The 13,283-nt window shown below is 52.0% G+C and overlaps 5 protein-coding genes across 5 annotated transcripts; 2 read left to right on the forward strand and 3 right to left on the reverse strand.

Annotated features, from left to right (window-relative positions):
• Positions 1–362: 362 nt before the first annotated feature.
• GT037_002263 (uncharacterized protein) lies at positions 363–1,427 on the reverse strand (the record flags this gene model as incomplete). The annotated part of the gene is made up of 1 exon (XM_038927310.1): positions 363–1,427. One exon carries the CDS (start codon positions 1,425–1,427, stop codon positions 363–365), a length of 1,065 nt encoding a protein of 354 aa, XP_038790602.1.
• A 1,887-nt stretch (positions 1,428–3,314) lies between these two features.
• Positions 3,315–4,211, reverse strand: GT037_002264 (uncharacterized protein; the record flags this gene model as incomplete). The annotated part of the gene is made up of 2 exons (XM_038927311.1): positions 3,315–3,568; positions 3,623–4,211. The coding sequence occupies 2 exons, from the start codon at positions 4,209–4,211 to the stop codon at positions 3,315–3,317; spliced, it is 843 nt and encodes a 280-aa protein (XP_038790603.1).
• An 881-nt stretch (positions 4,212–5,092) lies between these two features.
• On the reverse strand, positions 5,093–6,825 carry GT037_002265 (dna polymerase subunit cdc27 protein; the record flags this gene model as incomplete). Its single annotated transcript, XM_038927312.1, has 8 exons — positions 5,093–5,250; positions 5,298–5,480; positions 5,527–5,667; positions 5,717–6,053; positions 6,101–6,208; positions 6,256–6,323; positions 6,374–6,660; positions 6,710–6,825. 8 exons carry the CDS (start codon positions 6,823–6,825, stop codon positions 5,093–5,095), a joined length of 1,398 nt encoding a protein of 465 aa, XP_038790604.1.
• A 184-nt stretch (positions 6,826–7,009) lies between these two features.
• GT037_002266 (beta-tubulin cofactor d) lies at positions 7,010–10,682 on the forward strand (the record flags this gene model as incomplete). The annotated part of the gene is made up of 4 exons (XM_038927313.1): positions 7,010–7,180; positions 7,230–10,276; positions 10,327–10,492; positions 10,542–10,682. 4 exons carry the CDS (start codon positions 7,010–7,012, stop codon positions 10,680–10,682), a joined length of 3,525 nt encoding a protein of 1,174 aa, XP_038790605.1.
• A 1,083-nt stretch (positions 10,683–11,765) lies between these two features.
• Positions 11,766–12,872, forward strand: GT037_002267 (uncharacterized protein; the record flags this gene model as incomplete). Its single annotated transcript, XM_038927314.1, has 3 exons — positions 11,766–11,853; positions 11,904–12,331; positions 12,381–12,872. 3 exons carry the CDS (start codon positions 11,766–11,768, stop codon positions 12,870–12,872), a joined length of 1,008 nt encoding a protein of 335 aa, XP_038790606.1.
• Between the last annotated feature and the right edge of the window lie 411 nt (positions 12,873–13,283).

The raw sequence follows: 13,283 nt of genomic DNA on the forward strand, positions 1-13,283 counted from the left end.
GTACGCGACTTCAGGCCTCGATCGTGTGACAACGGTGATTAATATAATGTAAACAAAGCACAAAAGATGTCAGTGAATATACACTGCTCTCTCAACTGTAAGCACAAAGAGCTTCAGGTCAGGTTGACTCCGCTGAACAATAGCAGCAACAATATCTCGCTATAAGACGCCGATGCACAATAATTGCTTGATGATGTATGTGGATATGATACCCTTTCCCCCTTTTTCATCCCCAGCATGACGTGAGAAACAGTGGCTCGCTTGCTCACTTAGTAACATGAGAACGCCGTACCAAAAGCAGTGACTGAGACGAGAATCGCTTAAACGCATGGAAAAATAACGAATGAATGGGACGTGAAGGTTTAGTCTCGCCGGTTGAGTCGTGATGTTAGTCGGACAGGCGGCAGTACGAAATCGTCATCGTCATCCTCTTCATCAACCTCGATGTCGACGATTTTTAAGGGCTGAGGCGCACTGGAGGATTCTTGTGGTAGCATCGTCTTCGGTTGGATTCCTAACTCAGGTAATGGCAGTGCGGCTTGTGGTGTGTCTTTTCGATGTAGTATTTCGGGTTCTAGGGATGACATGGATGTGTCGGAGGTCTCGTGTGCCTGCAGCTCAGGTGGATGCTGTGACTTGCGTGCGTTACACTTCTCAACCTCGGCCTTTGCGATCTCTAGCATAGCCTCGAAGTTCTTCCGTACTCCTTCCAACTCTTTCCTGCAGTCGCCGTCACGTAGTGTAAGATGCGCTGCCCTTTCACACGACTCTTGGGCTTGTTCCAGTGTCTTATCAGAGGTGTCGAATAGCGCCGCAGGTGTCTTTACTCCGCTGCTCACACCGAGCCGCCCGCTTCTCCTAGCTGCTGACCTCGCGCGTAGTGATGACATACGTGCTCGGTAATTGATCTTGGATAGATCGACCTCTTCATCATCATCATCATCATCATCGTCGTCGGCATCGTCGTCCTCTTCACTCGACTCTGCCTGAGTAGCCATCTCGTTCATCCGAGCCTCCATCTTGGCCTTCCTCAGCAAATTGCGCCCTGTTCCTATTGCGCGCACCAGCAGCTCGAAAGACTTCTGCATATCTCCATCGTAGCTCACAACGACCATTGTGCGAGGGCGATGGCGCGAGGGGCCTGACACGCGACCGGATGAGACGGAGAGGGACTTGCGCTTGCGGCTACCCACAGGGTCTGTCGGGGTTGCATTCGAAGGCGCTGCGTCCTCGGCGATGGCATCTAGTGCTGGTCGTATGGACGCGGTCGAGTCTGTCCTCCGCTTTCCGAATGGCGACTGTGACATGGGCACTTTTGTGTTGTCATTCTGCATGGCCGTGACCCTCTCTTCAACGCTGGCGATATCCTGAAGCCATTGCGGTATGCTGTCCTGGAGGTACGTGAACGACTTCTCGATGTCAGACATGGCGGGCGTCTTGGTTGGCGAAGATCCGAGTTCCGGCGTAGGGCAGCAGGGGTGATGGTGGCAGGGAATGGTGCAGACGGACGATTGCATGCAACTGCTACGATATCGATATGAGCGTCGACCAGCGAGCAACGAGGCAGGTGTGCAGAGTGGCAGTGGAAAGAGGATATGGTCGGGGTAATTGCGCGTCCAGCGGTCGGCGGAGAAATAGTGGCAGACGATCAGCGATTACTTATGGAGAGGGACGGGCTGGCGAGCAGGGGAATGCGCCTGATATGAGATGCGATCAGCGGGGCCAGACTGAACTTTGTCCTGTCTACCGACATGCAGCGCGGGACGACAGAGGTACAAATCCACGGCAGTGCATTGCATCAAGAAGAAAGAGGGGGCAGCCAGAAAGCAAAGACACGGACTTGCATCGGTGCGGGTGCAAGGTGCAAGGAAGATACTCCGCTCTGAACAGGTATGGGGTACCGCAGCAACGGTTCCGTACCCTTGGCGGTGATCGAACAGGGCGCTCGGCCTTATTAGGGACGAGTCGCAAGATTACAAGATTCAATTGCCTCGCTCCTGAGCATTGTACGGCGGAGTTTGTCGTTGCGCTGCCACATGGCCGACCGAGTACAAGATCGATGCCATTGTCATGGTGTTTCGCATGGCTCCACGACGATAACGCATCTACATACCGAACTTGCCGTGACCCGCTAGGCGCGCATGGGATCGCTTCTTAGTCCTTTGCGCTTTGCACATGATCTCCCTCCATGTCGCGGCTCGCTCCACTCCTCCAGTTGCGATGACAGCTCGAATCACCGCCTACACCTGCCGCCGGCCTAACGGTTGCCAGCTCACCCCCCATTCATCGATTTGGCGATGGCGCGCATGGAACTTCCGCCCGGCGGCTATTACTCCCAATAAGCACCAGTGCGGCGTAGCTACACCCGTGCCGCAGCGCCTCAGCCGGATCGAAGCCGTGGCGCCCTTTGTGTTCTTTTCAACCTGCGAATAACATACCAGAAGTGGTAGTTCAAACGACCAAGGAGTGAATGCAGACATCCATGCCGTCCGTATCCAATCGTCCGCACAGTGCACCTATGTGACGGAGACTTTTTCCATAATCTTGTTTCCGTGTAAGATGATGATTTGCTGTGCACAGTCCAGTGACCGACCTGCTGTGCTCGCGAACGATGCCAGCCTAGGAAGGCGGGTGCGCGCACCTGACCCGTTGATATGCACCAATGCCAGTGGATCTCCAACTGTCGAAGTTTACCACACAAACAGCTGTAGCGTGAACGTTAACATACGTAGCATTATTTAGATTAGCGTTCCGGGATCATCCTAGGCTGCCGACGATTCTTTACGCATCGATTTCCCGTTGGGGTAACCACGCGACAGAAATAGTATGCGGATAAGGGGCCTGCTCAACACACGTTTCGTTTCGCACCTCTGCTTTTCTGATGTCGTCAGACCAGAACGCTGTGACTCACGAAACTCGCGTCCAAGTCTAATCCAACGTACTTGAACACGAAGAAATGTGCAGCGAGCAGCTTGTTCGATGGAACTAATGTTGAGCCAGAAAATCCCACGTTCCGATTTGAAGCACGCTCAACAAATTTGCAACCTTTAGGCGACTGTTCAAACCAACAAGGGCCACGGTCGTGGTCGCCGACCTGAGCCACGCTGTGGGGAAGACTGCATCGAAACCATGCATGTGCAGCGAGCAAGGGTCGCTGCGACAAACGAGTTACACAACAACAATGCATACACTCGGCCCTACGAAGGAATCGAATAACGTCAGGGAACTCTGTGGTATTGTTTCGAACATTCGGTTGCCAATTTGTTTTCAATTGTCCGTTCATGCGTACTCATAAACACCTATTCGCAGCGCTTCTAAGGCCATAGCTCCTCAGTCCTCCATCCGGCGTTGGCCTTTGCGCTCTCGTCAAATGTATATCTAAATCTCCGTGCCTTTTCAGGGTTGCTGAGATCAGTCTGCTCCACCGAGTCTGGTACGATGACCACGAGGCGGAAATTCTTGCGTGCAACAGGGTCCTTCAAGTCATCCACCTTGGACCCAAGTGCGAGGTTCTTGTCGTCGAAAGGTTTGGATGTAGGCTGACCAGGCGGGGGGTTCTTGAATGAGCCTGTGAATTCGCGTTAGAGTCTTCCAGAGCTTCAAACATAGCAACATTTCCCACCTTTGATACCGGGACTTTGGTTGCCAAAGAATCCTGTCAGCTCCCTCTGCCAACTGAACTGGTCTTCCTTGCCCTCATCAACAATTCTCATCCTCTTTCCCACCTCGCTCTTGACAGTCCTCACACCACTGCTCTCCTCATCACCCTCGATATCGTCGGCGATGACGAATGCCCTTCCCTTGATTCTCCATTGTGTGCCAGTATCAGCGTTCCAGTAAACAGCCTCCACAGGGCCTCCACCACCACTACCCTGTATTTGAGCATTGCTCTCTGCGTGTCCGGCACCCGTTGCGAATATCTGTCCCACCTTCTCCATGCGAACATCTGTTGTGAATGTAGGACAATCGCTCTGATAGACTTGAGGGTTGCGTTCCGCATCGTTGTGCTTGTTCTCTGGTAGCTCAGCCCAGAAGCCGCGGTGGATGCAGTATCGCACGCGTGGCACGAAAGGGGTGGGTGAGCCCTTGGGTGCTGAATCGAGTGTTCCGAGAACAAACTCGGGCGACTTCATCTTGGAGATATGCTCGCTGAACATCGACTTCCATGGCGCGGGCGGGAGGGCCGATGCGGAGGGTGCTGTAGTAGACATAGTGCGTAGGAATCGCGAAAGGCGACGGGATGCTGTGCGTGAAGCTATGGTTGCTACTGTGAGAGAACAATTGATTGATTGCGATGCGTTTGAAGCAGTTAAGAGTTGCGAAGCATCAGACTATTTGATGTTGTCTAAGAATGATGTCGTCATCAACCAGATCTGTACCTGCCAAATCGTGCAGATTCAATGAGGTCAGTAGCCTCTGTATGGCTTAGTGCAAGTGCCAGTGCGGCTCTTGACCCGCCTTTCGCAGAGAAGCTTAGAATGTTGACACGGTTTTATGGTTGTACAAATTACGAAGAAGTAGATGTTGGCGAAGCACATACTTCCCCGGTTCTGCGGGGCACCCGAGGAGGGACCGAATCTGTCATCACCAACAGTGCGATTCCAGAACACAGACAATCTCATGCAGAGGACCAGCAAGCTGGATGATACACGAAGACAAAACTAAGTGGATCAGAATCGGATATAGCACGCATGTCAATGAGGAGGATTTCCCTTTGAACTAAGCCAACCGTATCGTATAACATCACAGCGCCACGGAGCCGTTCAACAAGTCAAGATCTGTGTACAACATTACATCCGGTACGGTGGGCGTATGAAGTCGTTCAAGTCGGCGACCTGAGCAACGTCGCTTCGCGAGATTTGCAGGAGTTTGCTGCATCAATTACAGGGCATTTACCGTTGCAAAACGGCCGAATCATTCGGCCGGTATGAATGGAATATCTGTCATTGGAAATGCCTGGGGACAGCTTGAATGATTGTACACTACACTATGCTCGACTTTCGCACTGTCCAGACAAAACTTCAGGAACATTCCCGTCTTCATCGTGACATACATGGAAATATATTAGCAAGCGTGTCTGTCTATGGACATCTCAAGCTTTCTTGAAAAAACTGGCAATGCTCCCCTGTCCTTTCTTGCCTGCGTTCTTTCCTTTCGCTGAGCTTGATGGTTTGGCAGATGCTGGCTTGGCCTTCTTTGTCGTGGGTTCCTCTTCGGAGAAGGACTCCCAGACGGCTTCTTCCTTAGTTACTGTGCGCAATTAGTTGGAAGGCTTTGCGGACGCTTTGACTACTAACCGAGATAGCCATCTTCGTCCTTGACCTTCTTCTTCTTCATCACTCTTCTTCGGCCGCGCCTACGACCGTTCGTAACGGTAACTGTAGCTTCGCCCTCAGCTGGCTCAGTTGTATCCGTGGCCGCTGTAGAGGGTGCTTCTGGCTGTGAATCTGCTGTGGCTGGGGCATCGGGCATTTCCTCGTCTACGAACGTTAGACGACAAAAGCCACCTCAGCTCTGAGGACTTACCATCGTCTTCCATCATCTTGCGTAGCCTTTCGGCTCGCTCTTCTCGAGCTTTGCGGGCTGCTTCATTCTTCTCCTCGTCGATCTTGATTTCAGGTTCGTCATCGGGATCGCCTTCGTCTTCGGACATGCCTTGCATGGGTTCTAGACAAGTTAGTCGTATACAGTCAGAAACGACGACATGTTTACGCACCATACTCAACCAGAGCCGGCGTAGACTCCTGCGACTTCTCTGCTTCTTTTGCTTTTGGCTTAGCCTTTGCAAAGGATTTGAACAAATCACCCGTTGCCTTGTCTTTCTTCGCCCCGGACTTTGAATCGCCCCTCTTGAGTGTAGTGGAGCCGGCAGAGGGTTGTGGTGTTGAACGATCGGATGTGTTATCTTCAGATGCGCTTCCTCTCCTTGTAGATGTCGAGCTCTCCTTTCCTTTCATGCTTAGGCTTATTGCAGCTTTTGTGACAGGCATCATAACGGAGTTCGTAGCGGGCTTGGATGAAGCAGTAGAAGGGGCATACTTTGCAGTCCTTTTCTACAAACAAATTAGCGTGTCCAAGTATATGTGACTAGTTTTCATACCTTGATGTGTTGGTTTCGTATTGAACCATACACTCTCCATCGCTCCAGAGGATCTTCGTCTGTATACTCTGCTACAACCTCGTGGTTGCACAAAGACAGAATGCTAAGCTGTGCCTGCTTTAGTAGAAGCCTTGAAGTGTACGGGGGCCTCATACCTTAAGCGCACCAGCCTCCAGACTATATATATGAGCCGTGGATCCATCCTCAAGCTCTGATCGGGTCTCTGTGCAGGCCGTCAGCGAAGTCTCGCGGTCATCATGTACCGAGACGCACTTTCCAAATCGGTCTCTGGCACCAGCAGAATCCGGGTTTCCTTTACACCTTCAGGCGCGGGCGTCTCTTCGTCGTCTGAGTCACTGATATAATCGGGGTCTCCAGGCCCTTGTAGATGTGGCTTGGAGCTCATAGTGGGCGGATTGCGCTTGTCAGCGTCTTCGCCTTTCCTTGCGGGGGCGCCATTGGTCCTCTCAGTCCGTTTCGGTGTACCAACGACAAGGTAGGTGGCGTGGACAGAATTCGGTTTTCGCGCATTTTGATATTGATGGAACTCGAAGAGCATCCTGCATCATGTAAGCTCACATTTGAACAGTTGCAAAGGGCTGCACTGACCGCTTCGCTGTATTGACATTGGTTTTGAGTACTCTGCTGAGCAGCCTGTAGGTGATAGGCTTTTGTTCTGTAATTACTCTCGCGACAAGATAGTCCCTGTAGTTGTCTTCCGCCATTGTGCGTGTTGTTGTGACTGACGTAGTTGCGCGGCCGTTGTTCGTGGAAGAAGTTGTGAAAGCGCGTCGCGGGGGTTGACTCAGGACCACGCGTCGTGCTTGCCCATGATGACCAAAAATGACTCGGGCGACAAGGCACCCATCGTCATCTGCAAATTGAATCACAACTTCACCCTGAGTCACGATGAGTGCCGGAGAGGACGACGACCTGAAATTGCAGCGAGCTTCTGCATCGCTCCTTTCAGATTTCGAGAGGCTACTGCCACGACTGCTGCGAAAACGACAGCATGGCGCGACCCTCGGTCCCCTCCGTCAACATGTCAGAGCAACTGATATGCACAAAGCATGCAGCTTGGTATGAGTTCTGCATCGTTATATCATCGCAAGATGCTGAACTCCACTAGGTCGAGCCATTTCAGGAGGATCCACAGATCCTAGACACCCATCTGAAAACCTTCATTCCTCCCCTAGTTGCTGCCTATCTGGAAGCGATATCAGTGAGCGCCAAAGAAGAGCCATCACAAGGCTTCATCACTCTTCCGCATGCCATATGCTCTGTATTGAATACCTTTTGTAAGGTTCGAGGCGAGAAGGTCATCAAAGGATTCTTCAACAATGAGCCGCGTTATCTCGAACCAATCTTGAGGGAGTTGGAGGCCAGCGAAGATCCCAGGTCCGAGAACGATGATTCCATACAGCCTTTAGCGGTTCAGCCATGGATACAGCGCTATGTGCTCTTGTTGTGGCTCTCACAGCTACTCTTAGCGCCCTTTCCCTTGGAGTCTATGTCTGGGCTGCAAGTTTCTGCAGAAGCGCCAGTAGCTGTAGGGCTGAGGCTGCCGGCAGAATTGCCTGGCGTGACTCTCCGAGTGCTCTCGGTATGTATGTCAGGCCTTCGCTCTCCTACAAAGGAGAGGGCTGCCGCTGCAAGTCTTTTAGTGAGAACGTGTGTGCGACCAGACATGCAAAAGCTAGGTTTACTGGATGCCATGGTGCAATGGTCGCTATCCTTTTTCACAGATATCAACGGCGAGAGAACCGATATACACCAGTGTCTTGGTGTACTGTCGTTCTTATCCGGTCTTCTAGCATCCGCTACAAACGAGGAACTAGGCCCTTTCCTCGCTGCCATCTATCTGTCATGCAGGAAGATCCTGGACCAAGAGAGTCTTGCATTTGTTAGATCGTCAGCTGTTGCGCGCAAACTAGTCGTGAAGAGTTTGCGTAACACCGTGCTACATTGCCTCCAAGCAACGTCAGTCCTTCCTGGTCTTGACTCAACAGTGGTATTGGAAGAGGTCATCGAATACCTTCTCGAAGCACTTGCAGATGGCGATACACCGGTCAGATATGGTGCCAGCAAAGCGCTTAGTATCATCACCCTTAAATTGGATGCAGACATGGCCAGCGAAGTGGTTGAAGCGATACTTTCCTCTCTCACAGAGAATATCTACTGGCAGGGCTCCAGACGGAATCTGAATGGTGTCAACCCACTTCGATGGCACGGGTTAACCTTAACGCTATCGCAATTACTCTATCGCAAAGCGATCTCTACCGGCCATTTGTCGGAAGTACTCAACGCCCTTCTGCTGTCCCTCGGATTCGAGCAGCGCTCACCAACTGGAGGATCTATTGGTACCAATGTACGTGATGCAGCTTGCTTCGGTATCTGGGCACTCTCTCGCCGCTACCCTACAACCGACCTCCTGGCAGTGGAGACCGCTTCAATCAAAGCATCTGAGCACCTCAAGTCGTTACACGTCCCTCAAGTGTTGGCCATTGAGTTGGTTGTGGCTGCATGTCTTGACCCAGCAGGTAATATCAGAAGAGGATCATCAGCTGCGCTTCAGGAACTCATCGGTCGCCACCCCAACACGATAGAAGAGGGCATACCGCTCGTACAGATCGTTGACTTCCATGCTGTCGGGCTCCGTCAACGAGCAATGTCTGATGTGGCTATCAAGGCGGGAGGGTTGTATTCACTGTACTGGGATGCTCTCTTCAGCGGTCTGCTAGATTGGAGGGGAACTGGGTCGTTGGACTCTGACTCACGCCTCTTTGCAGCAGACGCTATAGGCTCTCTATCCAAGGCTCGGCCTCCTGTGGTGGTACAAGAAATGTCGATTCAAGTCCGCAAAAAGCTCGCGGCATTGCGGCCTCGCGAGGTTGAAGAGCGCCAAGGATTGGTGACTGCACTTGCGGCTCTCATTGACACTGCAGGATTGTCTCACGCCAAGAGAGCACATGAGAACTCACATGCGCCCTTGATGGAGCTCTGGACATTGTTCGCCAGCGAATTAAAGCTCGAAGACAAAGCGTTCACATCACCAGCGCTACGGCCTCAGTTCACAGCATCATCAGTATGCACATTCATTGGAGCGATTGCAAGATTTACCCTTGGGTATCCCAGTGAGCTCTGGCCTTCTAGCTTGCCAGCAAATCACGTTTGTGACCTATTGAATCTTTGTCTGGCTCGTCATGAGGAGCCAGTCTTGAATGCTATCGCTGCTGCTATTCCAGCAATAGTTTCATTACTAATTGGGACACCTGGGTTTAAAACGGTCGAAGTAGTAGTATCGTGGCTAGATCGATTGGAAAATGAGGCATCTTACAATGGGCTGCGATGTTCTGGACATGCTATCGCCCTCGGGGCTACACATGGTAGTTTGATCAGTTTAGCAGCCCATGCCGAAAAGCAACTCCTTCAACGACGAATAGTGAAGGTACTCACGTTTAGATGCACTCCAGCTGTAGCAATCGAGGCTCGAACAGTGGCATTGCGAGCCTTGGGTTGCTTGCTTAGCAGTCAGACTTCGCGACCAGCTCAGCTTGCTTCAGATGTACAAGATCAGATTGCAAGCGCCTTGCATATTGCATTGAATGACTATACCATCACCGAGCGGGGAGATGTCGGGTCACTTGTTCGACTTGAGGCCTTGAAAACTGGCCAGTTGGCTTGGACATGTGATTTACTCACCGGAAGACGCAACGAGCGCGAGTACGACATCTTTGCCGACATAACTCGGTTATCTCTGGAGAAGCTGGACAAAATGCGCATGATCGCCTATCAAGTTCTCCAGCAAAGGGAAAATAACAATGAGGTCATACACAATGTCTCTTCCGAGGCTTACTTCCTGAGCGCACTAGGTGTATTAGCGGTAGACCCCTCGATCAGGGACGCCATCTGTGTTGGATTTGTGAGTTCTGCGGGCATGGGCTCTGAGTCTGTTGTGCAGAATTCGCGGGCAGCTTTGCTGGATTTTGTCGCCATACTTCCAAACGAAGACTTATCGGACGATCCGCGGTTCACCTTGGTCGACTTTGCAAACTGCTTTCTGACGCTCCTCAAGGAAAACATCACCAATGATAGGGTTTTGCTTCCACTACTAGAGGTGATATCCTTCTTGTTCGACATGCAGGTTATGCAGCGTCTGCAGTCGACGCCTTTCAAGTAAGGGCTTGTCTATCGTATCATGTCTGCAGATCAGCTAACAAGTCCAGCTTCCGAGTTCTCCTTTCCTATACTCAAAAGGCCCACTTCAAGTCTACGCACATGCAAAAGCTTCATCTCGCATTGGACGTGTATCGTGGCTTGGGAGACATAGCACTGACAAGGACCGATACTCTCTCCAAGGTCGTGAGCATGCTTTTACATCCGTTCCCAAAGGTACGAGCAACATGTTAACGACGTTGCTTTCGTGCTGACAGTGGTATAGGTACGAATTGCAGCCGCCGAGACTCTCTGGTACTTGACACATGAGGGAGGGTTGAAGCGCCATGATTGGAGTCTACCGTCAAAGAGCTTAAAGCCTGCCGTAGAAGAGATCAAGACAATCTTGACTACAGTTCAGGTCTAAGGATCCTTTTGAATGACGGATATACGGAATAGGCTGCTCTGAAGTAGTGTTGGTGTGGTCTTTGCGTTGCAGCCCGATATGCACTAGATAAGTTGTAGAGTCATACGCAGTGGTGTGATAGGTACTACTACTACAAGGGACAGACATGGAGGGGCAATTCAAGACAGATGACAGCATCGACAGGCGAGCTTGCCTGGACCCCACGACAAGATTCCCCCAGGTGGCCATGATGACTGCTTCAGATTCAGAGTGACAGCTGCATTGACGCACCTGTGATATGCCGTAGGATCATAGACGGCTACTTGCTATCGTGCGTGCTGCGGAGCTGGGTGGGATGGCGGGGTGTCATGCCGTGATTCCCCTGCTCGCTTATTGGCTCCTTCCCGCACACGAGACAAAACGCGTGCGCACATGGGAGGTTTGTTTACTGACCAGATGGCCTGCTTGCCCCGTGCAAGTCCGTTATAACGCTGTTCTCAGCCACCTACACCCTCCCGTTACTGTGCAGACTATTGAAAAGACTCGTTTTTGCATGTTTGCACGCGCTTTTTTGCTCTTCACCGCCCGTACATCGCGAAAATTGGTCGGGCCTGCCCCATCGGCTAGCTGGGGGAGCTCTGCGGTCCGTGACATCATTGCAGGCTCCGAGGTATGTAGGCCGAAGATTTTTCCGTACCATCTCGAGCGTTTAGTTTCTCAGTTGCGAAGAGTACAAGAAGCCACTGTCCCCTTGTCTGGTTGGCTGACGTCTGATTGTACTTCTCCAGGCTCCTGTGCGTGAGCTGTCCTGACTCAGGGCGGAGATCGTTGTTCCTGCGACTCGCCAAGCTGAGCCATCCCTGTCGCCGTGTCCCTTCGAGAGCTTCAAAGAGTTCGGGCGCGTCACAAAGATATTCTACATTCACCTTCACCGGCCACGACCTTCACCAACTTGGCGTGGCCGGCACAGCCCTCACTGCAATAGCAACTGTCGCACCTAAGCTCAACCCTCATCCATGACCCCGTCACCCCACACCCGTGCCTTCCTCATTGCATTACACCGACTTCTCCTGTCCAACACCCACGCTAGATACACCTGTCAATATGGCTACCCGAAGACAACGGGCCAACTCGCCTGAATTTCCCATACTCGAGGCCAATGCCCTGTATGCCAGCCAGATCCGTGGCGATGGTGAGCTTAGTTCCCCATATCTCCCATGTTCAAGGCTGACTTTGCCCAAGGCAACTGTCTATTCAACGCCCTATCTGACCAGCTCTACGGCACCCAAGACATGCACGAGGTGCTACGCACTACCACTATAGAGCATATGAAAGATAGCGCAGACTTCTACCGCCAGTACATGGCCTGCAATAACGTACGGCGGAATCCTAAACGCAAGACTGCTGCTGCCGCTGCGAAGCGTATTGACACAACATACTACACTGAGGAGCAGCTGCAACAACAGTTTGAAGAGCATGTCGAGAAGATGGGCCAGCCCGGCGAGTGGGCCGACAACATGGAAGTCTCAGCATTTGCCTCTGCCCTCAATGTCCATGTCCGCCTCTGGCAGGCTGACTACACCTACCTTTTTTCACCCCGCACATACTACACGTCAAATGATGATCTGGCTGCTGAGGACAGCCGCCAGACACTTCACATTGCCTATCACGTAAGCCACGCCACCACTATCCCGACGACGCAGTACTGACGCACCATAGACTTGGGAGCATTACTCTTCCGTCCGCAACATCGCCGGACCTCACACTGGGCCACCTGATGTCAACGTTGTGCCACGGGTCGTCTCAAAGAAGCGACCTAGTCCTAGCGTCGATGGCGACGATGACGATCAGCGTCGGCGCTCTCGAAAGCGTCGCTCACCTATGCCACTCTTTGACTCTGATTCCACACCAGAGGGCACTGAGAGCTCATCAGACGAATCAAATGGATTCGCAGCCTCGCAGCAGTCCAACATTGAAATCCCTCCACCAGAGCCGGTGAAGCCTGTCAGGCTCACCATCAAGCTCCGCGGTCTCCGCACCTCAGACACTTCCTCCCCTACTCCATCCTGCACCACATCCCGTGCACCTACACCAGCACCTACAATTGCATCACCACCTACACTGATCCCATCAGAGCCTAAGAAAACGGCTTCCGCAGAACCCACGAGTGCTGCAGTGGCAGAGACCACACCCGCTGTTACCGCTTTATAGGTACGGTAGCATGATAGTTTACGACGGACAATGGTTCACGGTTCACATTGACGACGCTGATGATGATACCCCAGCATAACATTGGGCGCTTATTCTTCCCGGGTTATTTCCTTTTTCCTTCTTTGCATAGCATACGAGCATTGGCAGGGGCTGTCTGTTACACATCGTTGCATATGCCAGCATGACTGACGGGTGCCAAAGTGCTTGGGCCGCGCTCTGATCACTGGCTTTGGCGTTTTGGGGGTTGCGCTTGCGTTGCCGAACGAATGATGATAGGATGATCTCTGGTATATGACTGATACCTACTTGGAAATGAGAACCATTCCTCCAGTTGATTTATTGCCACTTGGTATATGTGAGACGTGTCATGTTCTGCATCTTGTGAGGCCATAAATAGTGCAATGATGACGA

Source organism: Alternaria burnsii (genome assembly GCF_013036055.1).
Source record: "Alternaria burnsii strain CBS107.38 chromosome Unknown 750, whole genome shotgun sequence".
Classification (NCBI taxonomy): domain Eukaryota; kingdom Fungi; phylum Ascomycota; class Dothideomycetes; order Pleosporales; family Pleosporaceae; genus Alternaria; species Alternaria burnsii.